This window comes from Pan paniscus, chromosome 8, assembly GCF_029289425.2.
Source record: "Pan paniscus chromosome 8, NHGRI_mPanPan1-v2.0_pri, whole genome shotgun sequence".
NCBI classification, from domain to species: domain Eukaryota; kingdom Metazoa; phylum Chordata; class Mammalia; order Primates; family Hominidae; genus Pan; species Pan paniscus.
In genome coordinates, this window is record NC_073257.2 from 92,518,533 (window position 1) to 92,545,193 (window position 26,661).

General features: G+C 41.5%; 1 protein-coding gene across 2 annotated transcripts in view; it reads left to right on the forward strand.

The window, feature by feature from the left end:
• Positions 1-26,661, forward strand: part of SH2D4B (SH2 domain containing 4B) — a 107,697-nt gene that overhangs the window by 17,817 nt on the left and 63,219 nt on the right. For both annotated transcript variants that reach the window (XM_055093074.1, XM_003828218.4), the window contains exons 2-3: positions 14,476-14,638; positions 15,753-15,900. In XM_055093074.1, the coding sequence (XP_054949049.1) occupies positions 14,476-14,638; positions 15,753-15,900 (311 nt within the window). The remainder of the gene's footprint in view (positions 1-14,475; positions 14,639-15,752; positions 15,901-26,661) is intronic.

Sequence of the window (26,661 nt, forward strand, 5' to 3'; positions counted from 1 at the left end):
GCCTACTGTTCACATTTCTCTCTGTGCACTTGCTTCTGCAGACCAGGTTCCAATGCTGTCCATCTGCAAACACTGCCCCCTAATGCTGTCCAGGGTCTGAATCCATGTGGCCTTCCATTTCCAAGATCCATTATTGTCTTTAAACTGAGAGGCTTCATGCCTCTCAGTTTGAATTCCATTCAGTGGGAGTCTGATTGGTCTAGCTCTGGTGCATACCTGTGAGTAAAGAAGCTGAGGTCATGGAGGAGGAGGGGTTGCTGCTGCTTTTCCGTTGAATGTCGTGGGGAAATTGCTAATATCTCTGCTGTGAACCATTTTGTCCTAGTCGGCCTGAAGCTTTCCTAGTTTTAAAACTGAAAGTCCTGCATCTGAGGAAGGCCCTCAGTTCCAAGCAAACTGGTACTATTGGTCACCCTACCTCTGCTATGTTAAACACACCCACGTGAAAGCTTCAGAAGAAAATGTGGGTTTAAGAACAGGTGGGTTTAAGAACAGGCGTGTTCGTGCCATATTAGTGCAGAGGAGGAAGGTAAGAGAAGGAAAATCTCCCTAGGTTATTTCTGGATGCGGTGACCTTGCAGCTGGGTTGTGAAGGAAACCCAGGTAAGACAATGTGATGAACATTTATGGCTTGGGCTTTCCAGCATTGTTAAGTGGAAAGTGCCTTTTTATTTGCAGGGAAATCTGAGTATATATACATATATGACCTTTCTCACTCCTTGACAGCTACAATGTGGACATATATATGGTGCAAATTAAGAGTCAAGTTCTTTTTTTTTTTGTACATGAATGTCTAATTTTTCTAGTACTATTTGTTGAAAAAAATCCTTTCTCCATTGCATTATCTTGGCACTGTTGAAAAGCAATTGACCATGTACGTGTGGGACTATTTCAGGACTCTCCATACTATTTCATTGATTGTGTATGTCTACTCTTGCACAAATACCACATTGGCTGTTGCTTTATGATAAATCTTCAAACAGTACCTTTATAGTAAATCTTATAACAAATTGCATGAGTCATTCAGCTTTGTTCTTTTGAACATTGTTTTGACTATTCTAGGTCCTTTGCTTTTACACATAAGTTTTAGAATTAGCTTGTCAATTTCTATAAAAAGCTTTCTGGGAATCTGTAGATCAACTTGGGATGAGTTGGCACATTAACACTATTGAGTTTTTCAATCCACGAAAAAGGTGTATTGCTCCATTTATTTAAGTCGTCAATTTCTTTCAGCAATGTTTTGTAGATTAGATCACACATTTTGTTAATATCTCTTAGTATTTCATGTTTTCTGATGCTATTGTAAATGGCACCTTAAAATTTAACTTTTAATTATTTGTTGCTAAAATACAGAAATACAATGGATTTTTGTGTATTAACCTTATAGCTTGTGACCTTGCTAAAAATCACTGATTAATTTGAATATCTTTTTTTGGTAGATTCTTTGAGATTTTATAGGTAAATGATTATGTCATATGCAAATGGAGACAAATTAAGTTTTCTCTTCAATATTCACAACTTTTATTTAATTTTCTTGCCTTATTGTACTGATTAGGGTCTTCAGTCTAATGTTAAACAGATACGGAGAGAGCTAATAAGCTTGCCTGTTCCTAATCTTAGAGGGAAGTATTCGATCTCCGGTCATTAAGTATGATGTTAACTGTAGGTTTTCATAGATGCATTTATCAGAGTGAGGAACTACCCTCTATTTCTAGTTTGCTGAGAATCTTTACTAGGAATGGATATTGAATTTGTCAAATGTTTTTCTGTAACTACTGAGATGATCATAATTTGTTCTTTTTTAGTCTGCTGATAGGATTATTTTGATCGATTTTTGAATGTTGAACCAACCTTAAATTCCTGATAAAATCATATATGGTCATGATAATTTATCCTTTTTATATATTTCTGAATTTAATTTGCTAATACTTTATTAAGATTTTAAAAAATCTGTGTGATAGATATTGTTCTGTACTTTTCTTGAAATGTGTTTAGTTTAATATCAGGGTAAGGTCAACCTGAAGAAATGTGTTAGAATATATTCTCTCCTCTTCCATTTTCTGGAAGTGTTTGTATGCATTTGGTATTATTTCTTCCTTAAATGTTTGATGGAATTTACCAGTAATGTCTTTCATTGTGGGCAGATTTTAACATATAAATTCAAGTTCTATAGTGGACATAGAGCTATTCAAGGTGTATGTTTTTTCTTTAGTGAACTGTTGTATATTTTGCATCTTTCAAATAATTTGCTTATTTTATCTAAGTTATCAACTTACTGATATAAAGTTGCTCATAAAATTCCCTTGTCTGTAGGATCTTTAGTGATGACCTCTCTTTCATGCCTGAAAGTTGTGTCTTCTCTCTTACTATCTTGATCAGTCTGCTGAGAAATTTATCAATTTCGCCAATGGCTTCAAAAACTAATTTTCGTTTGTTTTATTGTGGTTTCTTTTTGTTTCTCTGTCTTCCATTTTATCAGTTTCTACCATTATCTTTATTATTTCTTTCTTACTTTTACTTTTGGATTTAATTTGTTCTTGTTTTCAAGTTTCTTAGTGTGGGAGCTTAGACCATTGATTTGAAACATTCCTTTCTGAATATAAGCATTTGATGCGATAAATGTCTTTCAGTGCCCTGCTTTAACTACATCACATGAATTTTTACATGATATTTAAAATATTTCTTCAATTAAAATATTTTATAATTCACCTTGTGATTTTTTTTTTAAATTCATGGGCTACTTAGAATTGTGTTGTTTAGTTTCTGAATATTTGAAAGAAATTTTTTCAAGTATCTTTTTGTCATTGATTTCTAGATTTATTCCACTGTGGTTAGAGAACATAACACACATGATTTCAAATATTTTATGCTTGTTGATTTTTTTTTCAATAGCTGAGAATCCTATCTATCTGGTTGAATGTTCTGTAGGTACTTGAAAGAGAAAGTATTCAGCTGTCATGTGAAGTATTCCATAAATGTCAGTTAAGTTGGTTGATAAAGCTGTTTAGATCTTCTATAGCTTAATTTTTCCTACTTATCCTATTAATCACCAGAGGAAACTTTTTAAAAAGCAGCTTTATTGAGATGTTATTAATATGCCATATAATAATCATGCATTTATTTATTTATTTATTTATTTATTTATTTATTTATTTATTTATTTATTGAGACAGAGTCTCACTTTGTCACCCAGGCTGGAGAGCAGTGGTTCAGTCTTGGGTCACTGCAACCTCCATCTTCTGGGCTCAAGTGATTCTCCCACCTCAGCCTCTCAGTTGCTGGGACTACAGGTGCGTACCACCACATACCCAGCTAATTTTTGTTTTTTTCTTGGTAGAGACAGGGATTTGCCATGTGGTCAAGGCTGGTCTTATGTGGTTAAGTCTGGTCTTGAACTCCTGGGCTCAAGCAATCTGTCCAACTTGGCTTTCCAAACTGCTAGGATTACAGGTGTGAGCCGCTGCACCCAGCCTTAAGTCATGCACTGAAAGCATACAATTTAATAGTTTTTAGTATGTACATAGATATGTGCAACCATTTGTTGCTTGTACTTTTGCTGTCATATTTAAGAAACCCTTGTTTCTGAGGTCATGAAGGTCTAACCGGAGCATGAAGATTTATGCTTATATCTATAATTTTCAGTTATTAAGATAGAGTAGCACATAATATTCTTTTATAATCACTTCTTGTTTTATATTGTCCTTTCATTTCTAATGGCATATATTTTTGTTTTATTTAATTTTTACTTAGGTATGCCAGGCTGTTTCTTATTTTATTACATTTTCCAAAAAACAAATGTTTAGTTGTATTTATACTATATATGCTTTGTATTTTACTAATCTTAGCTTTTGTCTTCATTTGTTCCTTCTTCCTACTCTCTTTTATCTTATTTTATTGTTCTTTTTCTAATATCTTAAATTGAAAATTAGCTTATTCACATTATATCTTTTTTACAATGCTTTTAAAATTTCTCATTATAAAACATTTGAATGAACAGGCACAATAGAAAATAATATTATAAATACCCATGAGCCCATAGTATATTTATCAAATGTTAACGTTAGTGTCTTATTTGTTTTTATTTAAACAATTCAGATTCAGTTGAGACCTACTTTGGTGCCTTTCTACAATCTTGCTCCCCATCTCTTATGCAACCCTTATTGCAAATTCAATGTTTATCATGCTTATATCTGTTTCTTACTGTAATATAGACTTTGTCCATAAGCAATATGTTGCTTAATCATTATATAAATGGCATTATATGATTATACTATGATAACCTGAATTTAATTCTGTGGTCCTGCATTTTTTTTTTTTTTTTTGAGACAGGGTCTCACTCTATCACCCAGCCTATAGTGTAGTGGTATGATCATGGCTCACTGTAGCCTTGACCTCCTGGGCTCAAAGGATCCTCCTGCCTAAGCCTCCCGAGTAGCTGGAACTACACGCATGCACCACCACGTCTGGCTAATTTTTTTACATTTTGCAGGAATAGGGTCTCACTGTGTTCCTAGGCTGGTCTCAAACTCCTGGGCTCAAGTGATCCTCCCACCTTTGCCCCCCCAGAGTGGTTCTGCATTTTTAAAAGAGCTGTAACTATGTTGTTGAAATCTATTTTCTTGCTATATAGTACTATATTTTTAAAATACACCTTTTTTTTTTTTTTTTGAGACGGGGTCTGGCTCTGTCGACCAGGCTGGAGTGCAGTGGCGTGATCTCAGCTCACTTCAAGCTCCGCCTCCCAGGTTCACGCTATTCTCCTGCCTCAGCCTCCCGAGTAGCTGGGACTACAGGCGCCCGCCACCTCGCCCGGCTAATTTTTTGTATTTTTAGTAGAGACGGGGTTTCACCATGTTAGCCAGGATGGTCTCGATACCTGACCTCGTGATCCACCCACCTTGGCCTCCCAAAGTGCTGGGATTACAGGCGTGAGCCACCGTGCCCGGCTGCACCTTTTTTTTATTTTTATTTTTTAAAGTAAGGCTATTCATCATTTTTCAATTCATGTATAGGAATTATTTATATATTCTTAGATTTTTTTTTTTTTTTTTTTTTGAGACAGAGTCTTGTTTTGTCACCCAGGCTTTGGTATAATGGCATGATTATAGCTCACTGCAGCCTTGAACTCCTGGGGCTCAAGCCATCCTCCAGCCTCAGCCTTCCAAGTAGCTGGGACTATAGGTGCATACCGCCACACCTGGCTAATTTTTTTTTACTTTTTGTAGAGACAGGGGGTCTTGCTTTGTGACTCAGGCTGGTCTTGAACTCCTGGCTTTGAGCAATTCTCCTGCCTTAGCCTCTCAAAATGCTGGAATTATAGGCCTGAACCACCGTTCCTGGCCAAGCTTTTTTTTTTTTTTTTTTTTTTTTAGGGTTTTGTAAGACAATTAAGCTCTGATACACTGGTGGTGATTCTCAAAGTGTTGTTCCTGAATTCCTGGGGTCTGTGAGGATTTTCCTGGAGGTCTTCAAGGTCAACACTATTTTCACAATAACACTAAGAGGTTATTTACTTTCTTTTATCTTTACATTTGTACTAATAATGCAAAATCAATAGTGAGTGAATCTTTGGTGGTAGTCATTGTATTTTTCACCATCACACACTCTCGATAAAATCAATGATGGTTTCATTCCTTGGTGAAACAGTAAACTTCGTACTGTGTGACAAAATGGGAAGTATCCATGAAGCATTTCTGTTGCAAACTGATGTATGATGAGTGTTTTGAGAAAAGCATGTGTGATTGTTCAAATTACTTGCTGAACTAGCCTCTTTATTTGTGGAACACCATTTTTACTTGAAGAAACACTGACAGACAAGCTATATATGTTTTTTCAGACTTGGGTATTTGAAAATAAAGTGAATCTGTCACTTCAAGGAAAACAACTGATAGAATTCATGCCAATGATAAAAATTCAGCTTTAAAGCAAAAATTAAAATTTTTGGAAAACTTGTGTCTGCCACAATGGGCTTATTAGTTTCCAAATACATAATGACTTTTCTTGTAAGATTCATGGTGATATTTACAAATGTGACTTTTCAGATGTTGCAAAATAAAATAAGTCAGTGTTTGGAAGATCTGCTTGACTCAATGAACCAATATTCTCCAAAGAACCAATGAGTAATGTTGCAAAATTATGCATGGGTAAAAGATTCATTCAAAATGAAAAATAAACCAATGGATTTTCAACTTATTTTGCTTTTTAAATATTAAACTTTTTATTTTGAATTAACTTTAGACTTACAGAAGAGTTGCAAAGTAGTTCAGAGAATTCTCATATACCCAGCTTCCTTTTATGGTAACATGTTATGTCACTAAGGTACCCTGATCAAAACTAAGAAATTAACATGGCTAATAAATATCAATACAACAAAGTACAATAAATTTATTGATATGGTTTCAGATACCACATTGCAACTAACATTTAAGAAACTACGACTTGTTTGAGTTTTGATGTAGTATCAGAGATTATCTGAAAAAAATGATTAATTCCTTTTTCTTTTTTCCCAACTACATAACTGGATGAAGTCCAATTTTTCAAAATATACTTCAACCAAAATTACATTTTGCAACAGACTGAATGCAGGAGCAGATATGAGTAATCCACCTGCTTTCTATTAAGCTGGGCATTGAATAGATTTGCAAAAATGTAAAGCAAGGCCACTCACTCTTCCAATTACACACACACACACACACACACACACACATATATAAAAATTCCAAAATCTCCTAATCCCCCTCCCTGCCCACAGCCCCCATCCCCTAGTAACAACTTTAAAAAATTCCACATGCAATTGAGATAATGTGGTATTAATGTGGTATTTGTCTTTCTGTGCCTGGCTCATTTCACTTAACGTAATATCCTCCAGATTCATCCATGTTGTCACAAATGACAGAATTACCTTCTAAGGCTGAATAATACTCCACTGTGTACAAGTAAGTCCTTACTTAACATCACTGATACGTTCTTGGAAACTGTGACTTTAAGTGAAATGACAAATATCAAAATCAGTTTTTTTCTCATGAAAGTTTTAACAAAATGACATTGAATCAAATGACATTATTTAAAAGACTGACTGTATGTTGTTTTGCTTACAGTTGCAGTTTCCAAGAACCTATCAATGATATTATGTGAGGACTTAATTAATACGTACCACATTTTCTCTATCCATTTATCTGTTTATAATCACTTAGGTTGATTCCATATCTTGGCTATTGTGCATAATGCTGCAGTGAACATGGGAGTTCAGATAACTCTTCAGCATACGGATTTCATTTCCTCTGGATATTTATCCAGTAGTGGGATAACTGGATCATAGGATACTTCAATTTGTAATTTTTTTCAGGAACCTTCATACTATTTTCCACAATAGCTGTACTAATTTATGCTCCCACCAACAGCGTAAAAGGCTCCCTTTTCTCAACATCCTCTTCCACATTTGTTACCTTTCATCTTTTTGATAATAGCCATTCTTACAGGTGTGAGGTGATATCTCAATGTGGTTTTAATTTGCATTTCTCTGATGACCTATGATGCTGAACATTTTTTCATATACCTGTTGGCTATTTGTATGCCTTCCTTTGAGAAATATCTATTCTAGTCTTTTGCCAATTTTTTAAATTGGGTTATTTGTTTTCTTCTGTTGAGTTGTTTGAGTCCTTATATATTTTGGATATTAACCCTTTATCAGATGTATGGTTTGCAAATATTTTCTTCCATCTTGTAGATTATCTCTTTACTCTGTTAATTGTTTCCTTGGCTGTGCAGAAGCTTTGTAGTTTGACATTATCCCATTTGTCTATTTTTGCTGTTGTTGCATGTGCTTTTGAGTTTATAGCCAAAAAATAATTGCCCAGATCAATGCCATTTTACCCTGTTTTTCAATTACATATTTGTTTTAGAATACATCATTATTTTTCATTAAATATTATGCAGTATATGTTAATATATGATGATTTACCATTATTTGAAATAAATATTTAAAATTTTCTCAGTTTTAACTAGGGGAAATATTGATAGATATAACCCACAACAACAGAAGCTCTTTGTGATACTCAGTATTTTTAAAGAATGTACAGGGGCTCTAAGAGCTAATTATTTGATAACTCTTGTCCTAAAGCATGCATTATATGTGCTGAGTTAACTCTCCCACAAGGCATATAGGTTGGTACTATCCATATATCATCCTTAGGAAAATTGAGAAAAGGCATCATTCAAATTATGTTTCATAGGGCTTATTTCTCTTACAGAACCCCAATCAAGAAAAATTGTCCTGGATTTCCATACGTTGGTACATATAAAACACGTTGAACTGCAATTAGTAGCTAAGCCCTCTATAGATGTTAGCTGTAGTTATTATTTTTATTAATAGTTGTGATCATTTGATGATTACAGGTATTTAAATGTTTTCTCTCATTTGGTGTTTTGATTTTTAATTGTCTTTATGATGTGTTTTTTGTGTGTAGAAATTTTAAACCTTCATCTGTATTCAAATTTATCAACATTGCATCTTGCTGCTTATTCTTTTTATGTCTTGTAGAACAAATTCTTCCCTTTCCCAAAGTTATAATGATGTGCTTTTATATCTTCCTTTAAATGTTTTCAAGTTTCCAAGTCTTCCTTTTCACAGGCTCAGGAAACCACTCATGTCAAGATCACCAGTGACCTCCATGTTGCTGAATCCAGCATCCAATTCTCAGCCCTCATCTCATCTACCCATTAGCCGCACTTGCAAGATTCCTTTCTCCTTGCTTCCTGAAATTCTTTCTCCACTTGGCTTGGGATACTGCACTCACAGCTTATTCTCCTGCCTCACAGGCCTCTCTCTCCAGGTCTCCTTTGGGTCCTCCTCCTCTTGAAGTATTGGAGTGTCTCTCCTGGGACAATGTCCTTGGGCATCTTCCGTTTTCTACCAATTCTCACTCTCTAGCTGATCCCATCTGTTTCCTTGGCTTTAAATATCATCTGTACACTGATGACTCAAAAAGTTTATTTCTTAGTCCCATCCTTTCCCCTGAATCCTATTTTATTCAACTGCCTGTTGAGTGTCTAATAAGCATGTCAAACAATTTGGCCAAAACAGAATATTGATATCTCCAGCCTCTTTCTTCCATGTTCTCCATTTTAGTAACATAACCATTAATTTTGTGGCTTAAGCCAAAACATTCATTCTATTGTTAAAAGGAAAACTTCAGCTGAAGTAAATTGTAGGAATTTAATTGAGGAATGAATGATTTGCCAATCGGGCAGCACTCAGAATCACAGCAGATACAGAGAGACTCCAGGGATGCCTCATGGTCAGAACAAATTTATAGACAAAAAAAGGGACATTGGAAGTGAGGTACAGAAACAGGTGGATTGGTCACAGGTTGGCATTTGCCTTATTTGAGCACAGTTTGAACACTCAGCAGTCTATGAGTGGCTGAAGTATGGCCGCTGGGATTGGCCAAGACTCCCCTGTTGTTACAGGCTGATACTCCTAAGTTACGGTTTCAGTCTTGTATATCTATTAAGTTAGGTTACGGTTCGTCCACAAGGACTCAAATAGAGAACAACAGAGTCCTTCTCAGGCCATATTTAGTTTGCTTTCACACTATCTAACTTTATTTTTGTGCCCACTAACCATCCCCTGTACCCCCTACCCCCAGCCCCACTACCCTTCCCAGCCTCTGGTAACCATCATTCTATCCTCTATCTCCATGAAGAACTTTATTTCTTTTCCTTTTTTTTTTTTTTCTTTTAAAGAGACACGTTCTTGCCCTCTTACCCAGGCTGGAGTGAGTGCTGTGGTGTAATCATAGCTCACTGCAGTCTCCAGCTCCTGGGCTCAAGGGATCTTCCTGCCTCAGCCTCCCTGCTAGCTGGGACTAGAGGCATGCACCACCACACCCAACTGAAGAACTTTATTTCTTAAATTTCCTTATTTTTCTCAGATGACAAGAAATCTGGAGATGTGCTGCAATGGGTAATACTAGTTTAGCTGCTCGATAAGATCACCAAGGATCCCTTCCCTTCTTTCTTTTGCCTCCCCATCCTTAGCATGTGGCTTTTATCCTCATGGTTGCAAAAGTTTTCCAGTGGCTCCAGGAATCACTGCTTCATTCCTGGCAAGAAGAAGAAGGTCGGGTAAAAGTGAAGGGTGGCTGGGCATGGTGGCTCACGCCTGTAATACCAGCACTTTGGGAGGCTGAGGCGGGCGGATCACGAGGTCAGGAGATCAAGACCATCCTGGCTAACACGGGGAAACCCCGTCTCTACTAAAAATACAAAAAAATTAGCCAGGCGTGGTGTTGGGCGCCTATAATCCCAGCTACTCGGGAGGCTGAGGCAGGAAGATGGCGTGAACCCGGGAGGCGGAGCTTGCAGTGAGCTGAGATCGCGCCACTGCACTCCAGCCTGGGCGACAGAGGGAGACTCCGTCTCAAAAAAAAAAAAAAGAGTGAAGAGGGAAGGGGTTTCTCCTAAGAAGACTTATCCAGTTTGTTTGGAGAAGAAGAGCCCTTTACATGGAACGTCTGCCTACATCTTCTTTGTCAGAAATGGGGACATCTTGTCACTCATAGATGAATCACTTGCCAATGAGAATAATATTACCTGATGGGATTAGATCAATTTCTTTTTTTTTTTTTTTTTGAGACCGAGTCTCACTCTGTCTCCCAGGCTGGAGTGCAGTGGCGTGATCTTGGCTCACTGCAACCTCTGCCTCCTAGGTTGAAGCAATTCTCCCACCTCAGCCTCCCGAGTAGCTGGGATTACAAGCATGCACCACCATGCCCAGCTAATTTTTGTAGTTTTAGTAGAGATGGGGTTTCATCATATTGGCCAAGCTGGTCTGGAACTCCTGACCTCAGGTGATCTGCCCACCTTAGCCTTCCAAAGTGCTGGGATTACATGCGTGAGCCACTGCACCCTGCCAAATCAATTGTTATTTGTCCTTTGAGGTTGGGGTCAAAACTCACCTTTCCTAAAAGAGGGGGGATCTCTGCTGCTCCCTGAAGAACTTGGGGTTCTGTGGTGAGGCAAGCGTGGAGGGTGGGTAGTTAATTGGCAGTGTCTGCTGTAATAGCTACCCATTTTTTGCTGCTTTATCTTTTCCCCTTGCTTAGCAGGATTGGTAATCCTCTTATCATTTATTTTTACCCACTATTAATTTGAAAGTTTTATAATTCTAAGCAGTGGTTGCCTCTCTGTTTCTATCAGTTACAATTAAATCGGTGTTTCTTTACTATATATTGCTTGTAACATACTTAAAAATAGCAATGCACTCCTATATATATCTGGAGAATTACTGCTGCCTTGAGCATATAGAAAAACCTGAAATTTCAGTAGATTAATATGATGAAGGTTTATTACTTAACTATTTCACGGTTTGATGTGGGTTGGATATTTCTTCTGTGTGGCTTGCTTTCGAATATTGGATCATGGATCAGGCTGCTTTTTTTCCGTGAAATTCCACCATTTATTTCCAGCTGGGTGGACAAGAGTGAAAATGTGGAAAAGGCACACCAGCTGCTAACCACCTTAGCCTGAAAATGGCACAAATCCCTTCCCTGACATTCCGTGGACTAGAATTCGATCACATGGTCCCACTGTACTGAAGGGAAGTTGAGGAATGTAGTCAGTCATCTGTGGGCTGAGGAAGAGACATAGGGTGGTGGACATTGCATTGTCACTGTCCTAAATTGTCATTCTGGCCATCCACACATTTCATTCTTCTCCTCCATCTAAAATACACTCACCACCTCTTGTAGGGGACACCTTCAGGTCCCAGCCAGTCACTGCATCCAGCTGAAAGTCCACTGTCTCTGGGGTTCTGCACTGGTCTCTATCAGGTCTGAATGTGCTGAGAAGACATATCATTTAAACACCTGTCACCCCTAAGGCACTATATACAGTGCTGGAGCAGGGTCAGAATACCCACTAAGGAAATGCCACCTGGAAAAGTGGAGAACGTGAGAGCCACAGTCTCCAGTCTATAGCATTTCTGAAGTCCTACAGGTCAGGACCGCAAAGTTTCCCTGCCTTGCAGTGAAGAGAATTCCTTGAGTGAACACTGACTTCAGCCTGGATGAGGCTTTTGGTCTATGATTCCCCTTGGCCTCCTCTGAAGGGAGTGTTGAGGATCACACCCTCTAGACCAGTGAAGCCTTTGAAACCTGCCTGCTGGTCATCAAACTTGGATGCCCAAGGGCCATTTAAGTCATGAACAACCAAAGATTTTTTAATCCAGGCTCAAAAACTTAGGGGGCTTCTGTTTGCTTCCATGTCCCAGTAACAACATCTAAAATTCTTTTCTAGACATATTTCTCAACTCGACATTCTTCCTTTGTCCCTTCACCTCTGTGCCTCTCTGTTTCACCTGAGGGACATCTTCCTTGAAGCTTTTTCTAAAAATAAGTGTGAGAGATCACACTTTTTTTTTTTTTTTGAGACAGAGTCTTGCTCTGTCGCTCAGGCTAGAGTGCAGTGGCGCAATGAGAGATCACGTTCTTAATGTGGCTATGTTAGTCTGGTTTCTCCAAGGAGTACAGACAGGATGGGATTAATCATGCAAGGGTTTTATTAAGGGAAATGTCTGGGAGAGAAAAAGGGCAGGGAGCTGGAGGAGGCTGAGGGAGTCATTGTAAGCTTGACCTTGAGTGAAGGAGAGGGCAAGGGACAGTGGGCAGAGGTGTTGCAGGCAGCTGTGCAGTCCAGGGAAAGCAATCTTTTGGCAAGGAGGTGGGTGTCTCCTGGGAATGAGCCTAGCATCCTCAATAAAAGGCTAACAGCAGCCTCTGGGAAGCAGGGCCTTGGGCAAACGCAAGGGCACAGGAGCTGTGGGGCTTGGTCAGTGATGCTCCCTGTGGTTGAAGGTGGACAGAGCACATCCTCATGGTCACCATAAGAACTTCACAGAGCCTGACCTGCAGGTGCCGTGTGCCCTTCGTCACTTTATTCACCTTAGAAGTTTTCCTGTGCTCTGGCATACAAAACCTTTAAAAATCCCATCTCTTGCAATGTCGATCCTGGTATATGAAGAGATGCTTTTTCAATCCTACAACATCTCAAATTTCTGTATTTGTTCTATTCCCTTTCTTTCAGCTTGCAAAGCACTCAGTTCTTTCTTGAATTCATTTCTTTCTGTTAACACCTTCCCAAACACAGTCACTAGCAACCAACACTTATTCCTAATGTTCTATTTTTCAACCTCCTCCCTTAGAATGAAAAGTTCAGAAAGCATGGGGTCTGCCTTTGAAGTTACAGTGTCTAGCTTTTTAACTGAATGTTTTGCTGCTGCATAACATGGATCTCTAGCCTGTTAAACATCGCTCACCACCCAACTGCTAAGGCAGTAACACAGTTTATATTTCTGTTTCAGCAGCACCCTGCTTCTGGGATACATTTTTATTTTAATCCTGTAATCAGTGGAATCTGCTGCAACAGGCAAACTGAGAAATTTCAGTGGCTGAATTTAACACAGGTTTATTTCTTGCTAGTGTTACTGTCTGTTGTGGGACTGGGAGACTCAGGGCCCCAGGCTGCTTCATCTCACACCACCACCTGATTCCTTGTTTCTAGCCAGTGGACATGAGGCAGAGAGTGCAGAGTGGGCCCACCATCTCCTAACTGCCTTGGCCCGGGAGTGACACAAGTTTCTTCCTTCAGAGAGTGCTGCAATGTCCCTTGATGTTCTTGTAGCAAAGTCCAAAGCTTGTACTGCTCACAACACAACAGCCAATAAGTTGAGAGACAAGGTATTGGGGCAAGGAAAGCAACTTTATTTCGGAGACCCAGCGAACCGAGAAGATGGCAACTAGTGTCCTAAAGAACCTCCTAAGCTAATATGAATTTTGGGTTTCTTTTATGTTAAGGGAAGGGGGAAGAGGCGGGGGGCTTGAGATCGAAGGGTGAGCAATGACTACGGACATCTGGGTGGCAGCGAGGGTAAAGTTCTTTGTCCTTGGTCAGGTCACAATGCTCTTATAAATTTTTAACATGACATCGTTACTTGTGTGTACACCCTCTTTGTCTCCTGGGGGGTTCGTTTTGGGGAGGGGCTGTTATCATCCTTGCTTTACAGTTAAACTATACACTAAATTCCTCCCATTGTTAGCTCGGCCTATGTGCGGAGGTAAGCAAAAGCAGTTAACCTAAAAGATATCACTGCAGGGGCCGGGAGGTTAGGAGTAAGTTGGAACTAGTCATGCTCGGCCTCCTTTTCACTGTACATTCTCTCTGCTGGAGATGGAAGGAGAGCTCAGTCTTGGACGCCCACCCCTGCAGGCTGGTGTGGCTGTTGCGTTTCTCCCTAGAGGAATAGAGAGTGGGAGATGGTTGTGGACCCGCCCCCAGGCCAGTGTCTCTCTGGCATTCTTTTTGTGGATGACAATGTTCCATAGAGTGATGTGATGGTTGTTTACCACTGGGCAGCTTAGGTCATTCCTTACTGATTGAAAATCAAACTTGTTTCTTCTTCCTTCTTCTATTGTGAAGCAGCGAGTGATAAGCACATCCAATGGCTCCTAGGGGCAGATGGCGAGGTCTGGGTCTGGATCATGGGAGAAGGCCCTGGTGACAAGCCCTACGAAGAGATCTCTGAGGAGCTGATTGCAGAGAGGGCGCGGCTGCAGGCACAGAGGGAAGCTGAGGAGCTCTGGTGAGGGGTGTGATGGGGTGTTGGGTGGGGCCTAGGCATGGAAGCTATGCTTAGCCCCACGCACAGCTAATTTTTGTATTTTTAGTAGAGATGGAGTTCCATCATGTTGGCCAGGCTGGTCTCAAACTCCTGACCTCAGGTGATCCACCCGCTTCGGCCTCCCAAAGTGTTGGGATTATAGGCGTGAGCCACCATGCCCAGCCTTAATGATGGTATTTTAATTGAAAGATTCTAAAATCAGGTAAACAACACCGAAAACTATACAAAATAAAGAACAACTCACACCCACCACCTAATGTAACCATAGTGAATGTTTAGTTAATACATGCTTTGTAAATTGTTTTATTCACACCTTGACAAATTGACTTATAGATCCAAAATGCTACTTAAGATTACTATATGGTACAGGTATTTATTATATGATATGAGAAACCCAACTTATTGGTCTTATTGATGGACATTTGGGTTGTTTACCATTTTTTATATTATAAAAATAATCTGACAAGCATCTTTTACATGCATCTTTGTTTTATTTACTTATGAATTTATTTACTTATCATTTTGTTTTGTTTTTTTGAGACAGGGTCTCACTCTGTTTCCCAGGCTGGAGTGCAGTGTCATGATCAAGGCTCACTGCAGCCTTGATCTCCTGGGCTCAAGTGATCCTCCTGCCTCAGCCTCCTGAGTATCTGGGACACAGGTGCATGCCACCAGACATGGCTAATTTTTCAAATTTTTAGTAGAGACGGTGTCACACTATGTTGCCCAGGCTGGTCTTGAACTCCTGGCCTCAAGCGATCCTCCTGCCACTGCCTCCCAAAATGCTGGGATTACAGGCATGCACCACCATGCCTAACCTACATGTATCCTTGTACGCTTGAGTGAGTGTAGAAAATCTAGGAAATGGGGTTTCTAGCATAGTTTTCCTGGCTTCCAGAACAATTGTGCCGATTTACACTCCCATGCGTGAGAATGCCTATTTCTCCCTGTCTTTGCCAACACCGAATTCTGATAGACCAAGGAAAAATTGCTCATTGTTTTTATTTCAAGTTCTATTGTTAGGTGGTCCTTCAGTTTTTCACACAAGCTTATACCTGTGGTGCTCTCTTGGTAGGAGACAGAAGGAGGCAGAGATCACCAAGAAGTTCCGGGATGCTCTGGCCAATGAGAAAGCCCGGATCTTGGCGGAGAAGTGGAAAGTGGAGATGGAAGACCGCAAGGCTGCCAAAGTCCTGGAGGAACGCATCCACGAGGAATTCAAGGTGGGCCAGCGCATGAGGCCCCTGCGTGCGGCCACCTAATTAGCCCCTGAGACCACTGGGGCTGACCTCTGGTTTGGATCAATCCTTGGCCATTGGTTGGTACTGGGTGCTTTATGAGAATAGAAATCTGTAATGTCTGAGCAGGAAGGAACTTGACACACCATTTGGGCCAATCCACTTCTGTTTTTTTTTTTTTTTGAGACGGAGTCTTGCTCGTTGCCCAGGCTGGAGTGCAGTGGCGCAATCTCGGCTCACTGCAAGCTCTGCCTCCCGGGTTCACGCCATTCTCCTACCTCAGCCTCTCGAGTAGCTGGGACTACAGGTGCCCACCACCACACCCGGCTAATTTTTTGTATTTTTAGTAGAGACGGGGTTTCACCGTGTTAGCCAGGATGGTCTTGATCTCCTGACCTCGTGATCCGCCCGCCTCGGCCTCCCAAAGTGCTGGGATTACAGGCGTGAGCCACTGCGCCCGGCCGGGCCAATCCACTTCTTATTTTACAGATGAGGAAACTGAGGGTCAGACAGAAGAGATTTGGCCAAGTTCGCATATAGTAGTGGTTAAGGATAGACTCAGAATCAGAACCGGCGCCTTTTGCATCCCAAACCACCGGTCCAGAAATGAGGCCTAGAACATTCCTTGTTCATAATATTCAGGTAATAACACTCTTCTGGAAATATTTATGAGGATTCAAGGAGATGATATAGTCACATTTTGTGGTCTAGGATAAAGAGTTATTGGTCTATTGACAGGTGCTGGTTAGAACAAATAGTAGGTTTTTCCGGTAACGTTGAGCTTTTTAATGGAGGTCTAGAGTCATCCTAGGGACATGACCTTATGCTGCTAGAAGCCATGGCCAGAGTTTGATGGAGCTGTTAACGTGTGTGCAGAGAGTCTTGCAGTTGTCAATATACTCATGGCATTTTCCCATTTAAAAAATTTTAAAACTTTGTTTTGCCCCATACTAATTAGACAGTGAGGACATTGGCCTTGCCTTGCCTTCCCTCCCCTCCCCTCCCCTCCCCTTTCTTTTCTTTTTTGAGACGGAGTCTTGCTTTGTTGCCCAGGCTGGAGTTCAATTGCGCGATCTCGGTTCACTGCAACCTCTGTCTCCCGGGTTGAAGCGATTCTTCTGCCTCAGCCTCCCGAGTAACTGGGAGTACAGGCGTGCATCACCATGCCCGGCTAATTTTTGTATTTTTAGTAGAGACGGGGTTTCACCAGGTTGGCCAGGCTGGTCTCGAACTCCTTTGTGATCTGCCCGCCTCAGCCTCCCAAAGTGCTGGGATTATGGGTGTGAGCCACTGCACCCGACCAGTGTTGGCCTTTTCATGTATGTTGCAAATATATATATATATAATTTTTTTTTTTTTGAGACGGAGTCTCCCTCTGTCTCCCAGGCTGGAGTGCAGTGGCACGATCTCGGCTCACTGCAAGCTCCGCCTCCCGGGTTCATGCCATTCCCTTGCCTCAGCCTCCTGAGTAGCTGGGACTACAGGCGCCCGCCACCACGCCCGGCTAATTTTTTTTTGTATTTTTTAGTAGAGACGGGGTTTTGTGTTAGCCAGGATGGTCTCGATCTCCTGACCTCGTGATCCGCCCACCTCGGCCTCCCAAAGTGCTGGGATTACAGGCGTGAGCCACCGTGCCTGGCCTATGTTGCAAATATTTTTTATCAGTGTTGATTTTTTCTTAAATTTGGTTTCAGTATGTTCAGATGTACACAGGATTAAACTTTTAATTGGCAAAATCTATCAGTCTATCTTTTTTCATTATTTGCTTCATGCTTAGAAGAATCTGTGACATCACAAGCTTATAAAAATCTACGTTGTTTATATGTCTTTCCTGATTTTACTTCTCTCCAACTAGTTTTCCTTCACTTTGGAGGGTGGTGTAATAGAGGGCTCTTACTTTATTTTCTTCCAAATGGCAGCCAGTAGTCCCCATATTATTTATTATGTAATCTGTCTTTTCCCTTCTCATTTGACTTGCTGCCTTGATTGGATTCTTACTTGTTACTTACTTATGGACCTTTTTGTGGATTTTTCTTCTCTGATTTATTATTCCTGAGCCAGACTTAATTGTTTAATTACTGTAGCTTTAAAATAAATTTTAACATCTGTTAAGGTAAGAACCCTACCATTACTCTTCATTTCCAAAATGTCCTTGGCTAATCTCACCCATTTTTTTTTCTGCCAGGGAAACTTGAATTATTTTGTCATTATCTCCCACCCTCTTAACAACAAAGACCTCGGTGATTTTCATTAGAATTGCATCAATTTATAGCTGTCTTTGTGAAAAATGGACATTTTTACAATATTGAATCATTGAATCTTCTTGTTCAGAAATGTGATATGTTATTCAAAGGTTCTTTTTGTCTTTGTTATTTTTTTAAAATACCTTTATAAGTGCTGACCACCTAATCCCAAACTTTCTCAATAACTTTTATCTATATACCTATATGCTTCTATTTTTTGGAACTTGGTAAAATTTATTTTCTTTAAATGCTCCACATTTGTTTTTTCTTTTTATTTGAGATAGGGTCTCACTCTGTTGCCCAGGCTGGAGTGCAGTGGCACAATCTCAGCTCACTGTAACCCCTGTCTCCTGGGCTTAAGTGATCCTCCCTCCTCAGCCTCCCAAGTAGCTGGAACTGCAGGCATGTGCCACCACACCCAACTAATTTTTGTATTTTTTGTAGAGACAGGCTTTCACCATGTTGCCCAGCTGGTCTTGAACTCCTGAGCTCAAGCCAACCACCTACCTTGGCCTCCCAAAGTGCTGGGATTACAGGCATGAGCCACTACACCTACCCATGCATTTCTTTTTTAGTTAAACTTTAGGTTTAATATTCGTTGTTGCTATTGTGAATAAGATTGTACCCATTATTTTTAAACCTATTGTACTTGCTAGTTATATATTTGGATCCACAGCCTGTGGTTGAGACACTCAGTGAACCTGAGAGTCTGGCCAGATGGCCCTAGTGATCCTCCATGAGTGTTATTAATCTCCTTATTTAATTTTCCCATGAGTTGTAAATTTTTTAGCAGATTTTCCTGAGTTTTTATTATCAATTAATTAATTAATTAATTTGTTTGAGACGGAGTTTCGCTCTTGTTGTCCAGGCTGGAGTGCAATGGCGCAATCTCGGCTCACTGAAGCCTCCACCTCCCAGGTTCAAGTGATTCTGCTGCCTCAGCCTCTCAAGTAGCTGGGATTGCAGGCACCCGCCACCACACCCAGCTAATTTTTGTATCTTTAGTAGAGATGGGGTTTCACCATGTTGGTCAGGCTGGTCTCGAACTCCTGACCTCAAGTGATCCACCCACCTTGGCCTCCCAAAGTGCTGGGATTACAGGCATGAGCCACCATGCCTGGCCTCTTGTGAGTTTTTAAATGGAGTATAATGTGGAAAACAGTATTTGGAAACAGTATGTACCCTCCACACATTTTATTTTTTTAAAATTTCAAACATGAAGAAAAGTTGAAAGAAAAAATAAAATGAATACTCATATATTCTCCATTTAAATTCACCAATTATTAACATTTTACCACATTTGCCTTCTCTCTCTGGCAAATGTGGTAAAATATTAATAATTGGTGAATTTAAATGGAGAATATTTATATGCTCACTCACACTCATATACACTTTGTTGTTGCTATCGTTTTACTAAACAATTTTAAAGGAAGTCATGGATGATGATATTCTCACCCAGGGGCTGGCAAACTATTTTCTGTAAAGGGCCAGATAGTAAATATTTTAGGCTTTGGGAGCCAACTGTCCCTGTCACACAACTACTCAACTCTGCTGCTGTAGCGCAATAGCAGCTACCGACAATTTAGAAACAAAGGGATGTGGGCTGGGCACGGTGGCTCACACCTGTAATCCCAGCACTTTGGGCAGCTGAGGCGGGTGGATCACTTGAGGTCAGGAGTTCGAGACCAGCCTGGCCAACATGGTGAAACTACTAAAACATGGTGAAACTACGAACAATACAAAATACTAAAAAATACAAAAATTAGCCACACCTGTAATCCCAGCTACTCAGGAGGCTGAGGCAGGAGAATCGCTTGAACCCAGGAGGCAGAGGTTGTAGCGAGTGGAGATTGAGCCACTGCACTCCAGCCTAGGATCCTTAGTTTGCAGATTCCTGATCAAAACCTAAGAAGTTCAGCATGCATCTCCTATGAAGAAGGGCATTTCCCTCCACAGCTATAAAAGTCATTATCACACCTATTGAAATGAACAATAACTCCATAATAGTAATTCAAATCCAACCCACAGTGGAGAGATACTTAGTTTATGTTGCTGGGTTTTGCATATGATTATTTAAGTCTGTTCGGGAAGAAAACCAATTCTTTTTATCTCTCTCCTAACCATGAAAGCACCTGCTCTAATTTCTGGGCTTCCTCTTTCCCACATGGGGGCTGAGCTCCAGATACTGGAAGAGTGGCTCTGTGGAGCTGGAGTCCTGGGGCTCAGCTCACAAGGAGATCATGAAGGGATTAAGGTATGAGTGGAGGTTTTCTGGTCAATGGTCTCCTTGAGAACCTCAGTGATAGAGTGGGTGAGAAATTGTGGGATGTTCTATGCTGGGGCTCATGAAGGATCACTAGGGCCATTTGGCCAGACTCTCATGTTCACTGAGGGTCTCAACCACAGGCTGTGGATGTTATTGCCAAGGAAGGTTATGATTATTATGTGTTTGTTTTGGTTCAAATATTAATTTGATAAATGTGAATGTTTAAACTTCATTAGAAATAGTAATCCTGATCTGGCATATCTTCATTTTGAAGAGCCTCAGAAATGCCTTGGAGAGGCTCATTAGGGCACTATCTGTTAGCAACATTAGAACAAGTACTGTGCAGTTGAATGGTCCAGGTTCATGAGCTGAGATATCTTCTGTTCACTCTGCCTGTAAGTGCACTGCCCTTTTGCTGTGTGGAACTCTTCATCACAGGAAATAGTTAAGCCTAGGCTAAAACATGATCTGAAAGGTTTCTGTGGTAGGTTAAATGGGATTTGTGGCAAATTGTTTGCCCCTCCTCCCTTTGAGAGGTAGGATCTATTCCCCCTCCCTTTTTGGCTGCGCCAGCCTTATGACTAGCCGTAATGTGTAGAATGCAGTAGTAATGACTGATATAACTTTTTAATTTTTTAATCCGAGATGGAGTCTCACTCTGTTGCCCAGGCTGGAGTGCAGGGACATGATCTTGGCTCACTGAAACTTCTGCCTCCTGGGTTCAAGTGATTCTCCTGCTTCAGCCTCCCAGGTAGCTGGGATTACAGGTGCACACCACCACACCCAGCTATTTTTTGTAGTTTTAGTAGAGACAGGTTTCACCATGTTAGCCAAGTTGGTCTCGAACTCCTGACCTCAAGTGATCTGCCTGCCTCAGCCTCCCAAAGAGTTGGGATTACAGGCATGAGCCACTGCGCCTGGACTGATACAACTTTTGAGGAAAGACTATAAGAGAGCTGAAGTTTCTACTTTTCCCTCTCTTGCGATGCTCATTTTTGGAAGCTGTCCTATAAGAATCCCTACTACCCTACACTACACACTGTAAGGAAACCCAAGTTATCCATGCAGAGAGGAAGAGGCTACATGGAGAGGCACTGATCCACCAGACACATGAGCAAAGCCTTGGTTCTGCCAGCCCATCCCAGTGAATGACCCCAACCAAATGATTGACCTCAATTGATACCAAGTGGTGCAGAAGAGCCACCCAGCCAAGCCCTTCCTGAATTATTACCTGCAGAATCATACACAAATAAAATGGTAGTTGTTTCAGACCACTGAATTTTCTGTTTTTTTTTTTTTTGAGACGGAGTCTCGCTCTGTCGCCCAGGCTGGAGTACAGTGGCGCAATCTCAGCTCACTGCAAGCTCCACCTCCCAGGTTCATGCCATTCTCCTGCCTCAGCCTCCCAAGTAGCTGGGACTACAGGTGCCTGCCACCACGCCCGGCTAATTTTTTGTATTTTTAGTAGAGACGGGGTTTCACCATGTTAGCCAGGATGGTCTTGATCTCCTGACCTTGCGATCCACCCGCCTCAGCCTCCCAAAGTGCCGGGATTACAGGTGTGAGCCACAGCGCCCGGCCTTTTTTTTTTGTATTTTTAGTAGGGACGGGGTTTCACCGTGTTAGCCAGGATGGTCTCGATCTCCTGACCTCGTGATCTGCCTGCCTCGGCCTCCCAAAGTGCTGAGATTACAGGCGTGAGCCACCACGCCTGGCCTTAGACCACTGAATTTTCTGGTAATTTGTTACTCAGCAGTAGACAACCAAAAACAGCTTCACCAAGGGATTTATGCATTGGGTTAGAGATTGGCTTAGATAATTTTTTTTCTTTCTTTTTTTTTTTCGAGACAGGGTCCGGCTCTGTTACCCAGGCCAGAGTGCAGTGGCACAATCTCAGCTCACTGCAACCTCCGTCTCCTGGACTCTAGCCATCGTCCCACTTCAGCCTCCCAAGTAGCTGGGACTACAGGGATGCACCACCATATCTGGCTAATTTTTGTATTTTTTGTAGCGATGGGGTTTCGCCATGTTGCCCAGGCTCATCTGGAATTTCTGAGCTCAAGCAATCCACCCATGTCAACTTTCCAAAGTGAGATAATTTTTACTGTGTCTTTCAACAGTAGGGTTCTAACATACTGAGTCTTGCTTGTAGGAATGTACCAACAACCTTCATTTAATACTCTCTTTTTTTCCTGAGAACCTAAGGGGAGGCTGTTTGTTGTGGGGGAGGAGGGGAGAAATAAACTACTAGCTCTCAAAAGCTTACAGGGTGTCAGAGGAGAGAGAGACAACTCCATGAGCAACCCTTAGTGCCAACCACACCCCGGGGAGTATAATGGAGGGCAGAGGAGTAACTTTAGAGGTCTGGGCATGAGCAAGCACAAGAGATGGAAAGGAGAGCTGTAGAATGATGAATGGTCTGCTGGAAGGAGAGATAAAAAGTTCACGATGGATGGAGCCAGACATACGCCTGGAAAGGAGGTAGGGTGTGAAGCTCTTAAATGCTACATTAAGGGGGTGGACTTTCCTCTGTGGGCAAAGCAGGATCTTGATACAAAGAAGGATGTGGTCAGATGAAGTTTTAGGAGCACCACTGATGGCAATGATGTGATTCAAGTGATGAGTTTTCAGGCAAGGAGACTAGTTAGGAGATTTTTGCAATGGTCAAGGCCAATGAGCAAGGGTCTGGACAGAGTCTATGACAACGAGGAAGGAGAGAAGGGGATGGATATAGCAAAATGGTGGTGGTGAAATCAATAGGGCTTGGCATCAATTAGATGTTGGGATGAGGGAAAGTAAAGAGCAAAGACATCCAAGTCCCAAGCTGGGAGATGGGGAGATGGCAGCACCATCCCACCATGGGGAGCTGGGGAGGGTGTGCAGATTTGCAGGACACAGAAAGTGCTTAGATTGACTGCATTGAGGGATTTTTACCCCACAGAGAAGGGAGATAAGTGGAGGCTGGAGGAGAGGTGAGAGCTTGGGTGAAAAGCCTGGTGATGGAGAGAGATGGGCTGGGCTCACTTTCTGCAGCTCATGTTGAGGATGTAGGCAGGTTCTGCTAATTCTCCAGGTCATGGAAAAGGTAATAATGACAACTGCATTCTGAAAATGGAAAAAAAAATCCCAGAATCTTTATATTGGGTTACAGAGGGAACTCTGAAGATCAGACAGCCGGAAACCGGTTTTTAAAAACCATTCTGCTGTGGCTGGTGCCATTTGAATGTAATTTACATGCATATAAAAGTGTTCCTTTAGAAAAAAGGAGATCCTGAGGCCAGATAAAATTTGCATTTATTTCCCCCGTGCTTTCTTAACTCCTAAAATTGCTTCTGGACATTTCTCCTTCTGTTCAAGACCACAGAACACGGCTCAATAAACATCCTGTGCTCTTCTTCCACCCGGGGTCCTGTGACCTTCCTTCTCTGCTTGCAATCTCCCTCCCTCCTCCCACTCCCACCTCTTCCTGGTTTTACTCTTAACGAACAGATATGGTTGATTCTGTTCAGTTGTTTATTAATTTTTTTTCCATTTTCTATTCAAGGCCACTCCCTTTTTTTTTTCTCCTTTAAGTTTGGAGTTCCTTTTGGCCACTTAATGAACTCTTATACAACTTTAGAAACGATTACTGCTTTATTTCCAATAAGATTAGAAGTGGTGGGAAAATTTTCTACTTCTCAATTTTCTCTTGAAAATTTTAGACTTTACCAGAACTTCTCTAGGCAAGGCTGACGCCGACAAAACAACATGATGTGGTGTACCCTGTCCCTCCCGGGGATCATCACAAACCCTGTCTTCTCTTTACCTGTTTGATAACTCATTCACTTCTCTGGTCAGCATTTATGGAGCACCTGATATCTGCTATGTCCTGTGCTGTGAGCTGGCAATGGACGAATGAACAGCATAGGTTTGGTTCTGCTTTTTTGGAGTGCTTCAGTTCACTGTGGTGTTATTGGGGCCAGACTAACAACAAAAATGAGGATGCCTTTGTCACCTGAAAAATGATGAGGTTCATAAATTTGGAAAGGGGAGCTTTATATCTCATAAAGGGTTGCAGCCTGCAGGTGGCTATTTTGACAGGCTGGGAAGCCCAGCTTCTGGTCAGAAGCTGGTAGCAGGCACTTTGAGGCAGGGAAGAATGAGACAGGAGTTTATGCTGACCAGGTTAGCTGAGTCTACATATTACAATTAGACCCTATACATCAAAAGGCAAAGCAGAGGGCGTGAAGGCCCTTAGGGTACATCCTCTGTAGACTGGCCAGAACTACTCTGTGGTCGGTGGTCTCTTATCAGGAAGGAAGGCTGGTCAGTTGTTGTGTCAAAACCATGAAAAGGGAGGGGCAGCATCAGGCTGTTGGTTGATATCAGTCTTTCAAAAGGGCTGGTTTCTATTTAGTCCTTAGGGAAGAAAGCCTAATGGTGGTTACTGAGGCAAGTCTGATCTCCTCTCCCATCATGGCTGGGAACTCAGTTTTTAAAGTTTCTCACGAGTCCCCTTGGCCAAGAAAAGGTCTGTTCCATTGCTTAGGGGGCCTAGGATTTTAAAAAATTTTTCACTTTCCAGAAAAGGCATTTGTCTTGATGACATTTTCCACAGGACTGTGGCAGACCCTGGCCTCTGTGGGTTCCTGTGGTGTGCTGTTACTGATGGGTTATGAGGAGAAGGGAGATTGAATAAGCTGGACAGCTCAGAGGGCTTTGGGCAGCCAGAGCAAGGCGATTAATTCCTAGGCAGCAGGGGAGTCTTTGCGTATCTGGCCTTTTGGCTGCTAAACCTCAGAAAAATGGGCTTTTCTTTCAGTGGTATCAGATGGCTCAGAGAATTCTGGTAGTTGCAATAGCAATGAGAATTTTTAGGCAATTTCAGCTTTGAGCGTTATTTTAGCAAGACCATGTGTAATGCAACAGTAGTTGCAAAATGTTTTCCTTTGTCGTCCCCATCCTTGTGAAGAGCTTTCCTTTATCACAGTAAATGGCCAGTCATTTTCCTCTGAGATGGGCGGTTGCTGTAGGCCTCTGGTTCCCTGGGTGGTGTCCTACTCTCCAGGTGAAGAAGAACTGATTGAACATGGCCCTACAATTTAACTTGCTGCTTCCTTTTAGTCACAGCCAGTTGAAGTAGGAACATTGCATTGTAATCTGAGGTGGTTAAGGGCCACTGATCCACCATAGGCCAGTCAGACACTTATCCACTGTGTGCCAGTCATTTCCTGGGCTCCAATCTCCTTGTTATGGGCTGAATTATGTCCCTGCTAAAATCTGTATGTTGAAGTCCTAATCCCCGAGACCTCAGAATGTAACTATATTTGGAGATAAGGTCTTTAAACAGGTAATTCAGTTAAAATGAGATCGAGTGGGTTAGACCCTACTCCAATATGACTGCTGTCCTTATAAAAAGGGAGATTTGGACACAGACGGGCACACACTCAGAGGGAAGGCTGTGAGTGACACAGCAAGAAGGCAGCCAGCCAAGGAGAAGGGCCTCAGCACGAAGCCAACCCTGCCACACCTTGACTTTGGATTGCAGCCTCCATGATTGAGGAAACAGAGTTCTGTCATTTAAGCCTCCTCAATCTGTGGTACTTCGTTATGGCGGCCTGAGCAAATTGATACACTCCTTATCTGCACAAGGAAGTGGCAGCATGCAGTTGATGTCCCTCTGGCTCTGACAGGCCTTGACTGTGTTCTTCCTGACACCTGCTCCTGCCTGGAAGACCCCAGTGGGTCAGGGGTGGGTCCTTTGGTATACTTCAATAGATCAACAAGCAGATAAAAGGAGATAACTGTGCATTTTTACTCCTTTGTTTTAAAAATGACAAGATTTTTGTTCCTTCTGACCTGACATAGACTGGGGACTTTTCTCCAATTCAATGATTAATTTTTTAATGCTAAAAGTAGACAAAATTCCGATTTCCTTATGACCCACTCTCTAAGAGTTGGGAATTAAGGGCTAAAGAAGGTAAGTGACTTCTTCTAATTGTTCACCAAATACTTTTTCATCTGTTTTTTCCAGGCTACCACCTCCCTCCCTCTGGCCAGAAGAAGAGGGAAAGTTGAAAGGGAAACGTTGGGGTGTTGGGGTATCAGGCAGAGTGAAGGGAGCAGGAGGGACACGGGGAGATTAAGGAAAGGTCTGAATTCTGAATGGTGGGACCTGCAGCCAGGGTTGCCCCTAGGGTGTACAGAGTTGGCAAATATTTCTTTGTGCAGTCTTTGTTTATATTAAAAATCCGAGTC